The 5,935-nt window shown below is 41.4% G+C and overlaps 1 protein-coding gene across 1 annotated transcript; it reads left to right on the top strand.

Moving 5' to 3' along the window:
- Positions 1-357: 357 nt before the first annotated feature.
- On the top strand, positions 358-826 carry LOC131517986 (large ribosomal subunit protein eL32-like; the record flags this gene model as incomplete). The annotated part of the gene is made up of 1 exon (XM_058740583.1): positions 358-826. A coding segment is annotated over one exon (393 nt), but the record flags the coding sequence as incomplete, so codon positions are not given.
- Positions 827-5,935: the final 5,109 nt, after the last annotated feature.

Raw genomic sequence — 5,935 nt, 5'->3', positions numbered from 1 at the left:
CCCTCTCTCTCTGCCCCTTCCGTGGCTGTCTCTCTCAAAATAAACAAACTTTAAAAAATTAAAAAAAAAAAAAGAAAAGAAAAGAAACGAGTGAACAAAGGAGAAAAAAGAGACTAAAAACCAGACTGTTAGCTATAAACAACAACCACATGGTTACCAGATGGGAGGTGGGTAGGGGGATGGGTGAAGCAGGTGAAACGGGGATTAAGGAGCGCACTTGTGATGAGTACGGAGTATTGTATAGAACTGCTGGATCACTGCACTGCACACTTGACACGAATATGCTTCCTGTCTTGTCCTCGACGCTGCCTGTGGAGGTGGCAGGCATCTCTTACTCGGCCTCACGGCTGCCCTTAACCTCTGGTGAAGCCCAAGATTGCTAAAAAGAGGACCAAGAAGCTCATCCGGCACCAGTCAGACCGATACGTCAAAATCAAGCGCAACTGGCGGAAACCCAGAGGCATTGACAATAGAGTGCGCAGAAGACTCAAGGGCCAGATCTTGATGCCCAACGTTGGTTACGGGAGCAACAAGAAGACAAAGCACATGCTGCGCTGTGGCTTCCGGAAGTTCCTAGTCCACAATGTCAAGGAGCTTGAGGTGCTGCTGATGTGCAATAAATCTTACTGTGCAGAGACTGCTCACAAGGTCTCCTCCAAGAACCATAAAGCCATTGTGGAAAGAGCAGCCCAGCTGGCCATCAGAGTCACGAATCCCAATGCCAGACTGTGCAGCGAAGAAAATGAATAGACAGCTTATGTGCATGTCATATGTGTGTTAAATAAAACCATAAAACTACAAAAGAAGGAAAGAAAGAAAGAAAGAAAGAAAGAAAGAAAGAAAGAAAGAAAGAAAAAGAAAGAAAGAAAGAAAGAAAAGAAAGAAAGAAAGAGACTAATATAACACTGTAGGGGTGCCTGGGTGGCTCAGTTGGTTAAGCATCCAACTTTTGCTTTTGGCTCAGATCATGATCTCACAGTTTGTGAGTTCAAGCCCCGGGTTGGGTGCCAGGCTGACAACACAGAGCCTGCCTGGAATTTTCTCTCTCTCTGCCCCTCCCCTGCTCTCTCTCTCTCTCCCCCAAAATAAATAAACATTTAATATAATACTGTATGTTAACTATACTGGCATTAAAATTAAAAGCTTAATAAAAATGTTTTTTCTTCAACTTTCCATTTCATTGCTTTTTATTCTACTTTCTGTGAGATTTTTTTTTTCATTTTCAAGGGCTTTCTTGTTAACTAACATATACATTTTATATATATCTAACATACATCTACATATTATATATGTTTAATGCAAATTATATAATGAATATCTACATATAATGTATATCGAACTCTTTCTTGTTAACTGATATGTGTAGATATTATTACTTTTTAAAGTTTTATTTTATTTATTTTGAGAGAGAGAGAGAGAGAGAGTGCGTGTGGGTGCACACGAGCAGGGGAGGGGCAGAGAGAGAAAGACTCCCAAGCAGGCTCCAGCACTGTCGGATGGGAACCCGACATGGGGCTAGAACTCATGAACTGTGAGATCATGGCCCAGAGCTGAAATCAAGAATCAGACACTTAACTGACTGAGCCACCCACGCACTCCCATGTAATTAAATATTATATATTACATATACAGTTATATGTAACATTTATTAATAAGCTTGTTAAACATTTTATGAAATATACACCATATAACACATATACACATACCTTATTCTTTTATGGATGCAAACTCTTTATAATAGTGATTATTTTATAGTGTTCCCTACAGTGACCCTATTTTCTCCACATCCGCTTTGGTTTTTGTTGGAGGTTTTCCTACAATGTCTGTAATTTTGGGCTGTCTGTTCATTTTTAGGCATGAGGATCTGTAGGATGGGAGAGGGGAACTAGGATTTCAATGCCAGACTTTTGATGCTCGGTCTAATGCCATCTTGTGGACTTGGTACCTGTAAGTACTGAGCCTCTGAGGGATTCTTCAGAGTTAACTGTCTTGCTCTTCATGAACATTTCTCTCTTTTTTAAAATGTTTTTATTTGCTTTTGAAAAAGAGAGCATGAGCAGGGGAGGGAAAGAGAGAGAGGGGGACCAAGGATCTGAAGTGGGCTCTGTGCTGACAGCAGTGAGCCCAACGTGGGGCTCTAACTCACAAACTCCAAGATCATGACCTGAGCTGACGTCGGATGCTTAACCGATTGAGCAACCCAGGTGCCCCATTCTGATTTTTGTTCCTTAAATTGTTAGCTCCACCACCATGCTAAATCAAGTACCACTCTTCCATTCATTTTCCATCTTCTATAAATCCATTAGAATTTCTTTTCTTTTCTTTTTTTTTAATGTTTATTTATTTATTTTTTAGGGGGAGAGAGTGAGAGAGACAGAGAAGGAACACAAGCAGGGGAGGGGCAGAGAGAGAGGGAGACACAGAATTGGAAGCAGGCTCCAGGCTCTGAGCTGTTAGCATAGAGCCCAACATGGGGCCGGAAGCCACGAACACCGAGATCATGACCTGGGCTGAAGTTGTGACGCTTAACCGACTGAGCCACCCAGGTGCCCCTAGAATCTCTTTCCTTCTCACTTGTTTGCTCGGTCCTTCTGAGTTAATAACTTTTTTCATTCCTTTACAACACTTTAGAAAATGTGAGGAAACAGAGTGAAACTTGTGTTACTCCACCTTTTAAAACGAAAGTCCACTGAAGGTTTAAGGAGAGTTAAGGATTTGCTTGTTTTAAAAGCTAAAACACTGGTGGCTTTATAGAAAAGAGGCTGACGGAGAAAGAAAGAGGACGCAAAGTTGGTTTGAGGCTATTGCAAAGTTAGAACAAACCATGAGGAACTGAGTTAGGACATTAGCAGTGGGGAAAACAAGGGTATGTGAAAATGTGGTTTCTTCCCCCCAGGTACTATCAATGTGTGACTGAACGAAGAGGGTTGAGGGTCAAAAATTACGTTAAGGCTTTTAGTGTGGGTGACTGAGACAGTGCAGCCATTGAGAAAGGGACCACAGAAGGTGGAGAAAATCTTATGTGGACCTTTGGTGACATTTACTTCAGGAGGCGGCAAAGGAACTGAAAAAGGACTAGGATGAAAGATGAGCAAATGAGAGTGGTGTTTCACAAGATGGTGGGAGGGGTCAATGTTCTCAAATGGTAGGGATGTCCTCTCAGACAAAAAGAAAGTCCTTGGATTTGGCAAGTAAGAGTTGACTTGTGACGTATGAGAGAAAGGTTTTCATGGGAGCCTAGAGAGTAAAGCTATGTTACAGCAGATTGAAGGATGAAGGGGAGATGAAATAGAGGCAGTATAGAAAGTATTATAGAAAGTGGAGTAAATCAGGGGCACCTGGGTGGCTCAGTCGGTTGAGCGTCCAACTTCGGCTCAGGTCATGATCTCACGGTCTGTGAGTTCAAGCCCCACGTCGGGCTCTGTGCTGAGAGCTCAGAGCCTGGAGCCTGTTTCAGATTCTGTGTCTCCCTCTTTCTCTCTCCTCCCCCGCTCATGCTCTGTCTCTCTCTTCTCAAAAATAAATAAACGTTAAAAAAAAATAATTAAAAAAAAAAGAAGAGTAAATCCATGGGTTGTCAGAGTCACAGTAAAAGTATTCTATAGAACAGAAGAGACTTACACATTGGTAGGAAGAAGGAAAAGGTAGAACTGGAGAAAAGGTGGAAAATAAAGTGAGGATACAATTGATTCAAGGCCTTGGCAGACATGTGATTAAATACATGGGCAGAGATCAACCTCAGAAAGAAGGGCACTCCTGAACTTCCTAGAATCTCCTAGCAACCTCTGCTCCTCTTAAAACACACACAGAAAACACTCACCCACAAGGTTTTTGTCTTGCACTAGGATCTGTCTCTCTCTCTATCCTACCAGTTCCATCTGTAGGAAACAATAACTCATTGTAACAAATATTCTAAAATATGAATTATTCGGACCAGAACAGCACAAAGGAGCCTTCATCAGAGGAGTGTAAGGTTGCTGGGGCTCCTGGGTGGCTCAGTCAGTTGAGCATGAGCAACTTCGGCTCAGATCATGATCTCACAATCCGCGAGTTCAAGCCCCAAACCGGGCTCTGTGCTGACAGCTCAGAGCCTGGAGCCTGCTTCGGATTCTGCGTCTACCTCTCTCTCTGCCCCTCCCCTGCTCATGTTCTGTCTCTCTCTCTGTCTCAAAAATAAATAAAAACATTAAAAAAAAATTTTTTTTAATAAAAAAGGGAAAAAAAAAAAAGAAGAGTGTAAGGTTGGCTTTGGCATTCCTAGTTCATGTCCCCACTGAAGCCTCTCCATCAGGGTGGGGTAAAGAGATATCTTCCATGCTCTCTGGTCATCCAACAGACAACTGTTGTAGAAATATCCACGTGTGTGTGCGCGCATAGAGACGCTTCCCAAGGACACTGCCTTCTCAGAAAGAATACAGAGTTAATACAGCATTACTCGATCACTCTCCATCCTCTTAGCCTGCCCTATTTGTCTCCAAAGCACCAGGGCTGATTTTCAGCAGATATACTTTAGCATGGCTCTATCAATTGCTATAATATTGAAATGCTCTACTTCTGTACTGGCAAGGAAATAGCTGCTGCCCCAGAACCTGATGCATCCACTGTTTTTGCTATCCTAGCATCTCCCAGATCTTCCCATGATCCAGCAACTCAAGGGATAACACCAGCCACAACAAGGGTTAAGGCTGGCCCATGTTCCAACCGGGAGTGGAACACTCTATTGGGAAGTTCAATATCAAGGAAGTTAGAGTGTGCAGGAAAGGGAAGTAAGGTGGGGAAGGAAGAGAAAATACAAGGGAACACAAGGGGATGTGAAACCACACCAAATATCACAAGCTGGCCATACCAGTGTTAGATATTTGAATATTCCACCATGCATAGTACTTACAATTAGCTGAAATTACACTATATACTTTTTAATATATAGTTATTTGTCTGCCAACTAGAAAGTAAGCTGTATGAAGGCAGGGACTTTTTTTTAATATTATATGTTCAGGACCTAAGATATGCCAGGCATGTATTAGGTGAGCAATGATATTTGTTCAATGAATGAATGGTTTCATATCAAGGAGAAACATTTTCCAAATAAAACACATTTTTATGTAAGTTCCTAGCCATAACAGATTTAGTTCTTTATAATATTTTTGCAGAATGGTTTCCATTCCTCATTTTTTTATCCTCCAGTTTCCTTATCTTGCCCAGAGGCTGTCTTGTGCATAAGAAATGACCACATGGTGACCATTCCACGTTGGAGTCATCTGCCATCTGTCTACTCAAAGACACAGTAAAACTTGGAAATCCTTGCTTTTCCTTTTCTTAGCTCTGATCAAACAGGCAGGCAAGGCACTGTAAGGGAAAAGGGAGATTTGTTTTCTCCTGCCCAGAGCTTTCTCCCAGGGGTGGGGGGGCGAAGGTTCTAATTCATCTCACTTATACTTGGTATTTATGATTTTTCTTTTCCCTTTTTTTTTTTTTTTGGTTTCTTTTTCTTTTATTAAAGTTTTTATTTCAATTCCAGTTAGTTCACATACAGTGTCATATTAGTTTCAGGTACACAATACAGTGATTCAATACCTTCCATACAATACCTGGTACTCATCACAACAAACACACTCCTTAAAACCCCATTCCCTACGTAACCCGTCCCCCAGCCACCTTCCCTCTGGTAACCTTCAGTCTGTTCTCTATGGTTAAGAGCCTGTTTCTTGGGTTATCTCTCTTTTTTTCCCCCTTTGCTCGTTTGTTTTGTTTCCTAAATTCCACACATGAGTGAAATCATATGGTATTTGCTTTCTCTGACTTATTTTGCTTGTAATTATGATTTTGCTTTTTGAAAGAAACAGTTTTCTTTTCACTGGTCATGCTGCTCTGAGTAGTACTGTAAGTTTTAAAGAGTAGTTTGGTATAATGTAAAAACTTTATACGAAAAATTATC

The sequence above is a fragment of the Neofelis nebulosa genome, chromosome 7 (genome assembly GCF_028018385.1).
Source record: "Neofelis nebulosa isolate mNeoNeb1 chromosome 7, mNeoNeb1.pri, whole genome shotgun sequence".
Lineage (NCBI taxonomy): Eukaryota > Metazoa > Chordata > Mammalia > Carnivora > Felidae > Neofelis > Neofelis nebulosa.
This window is presented reverse-complemented; position numbering and strand designations above follow the sequence as displayed.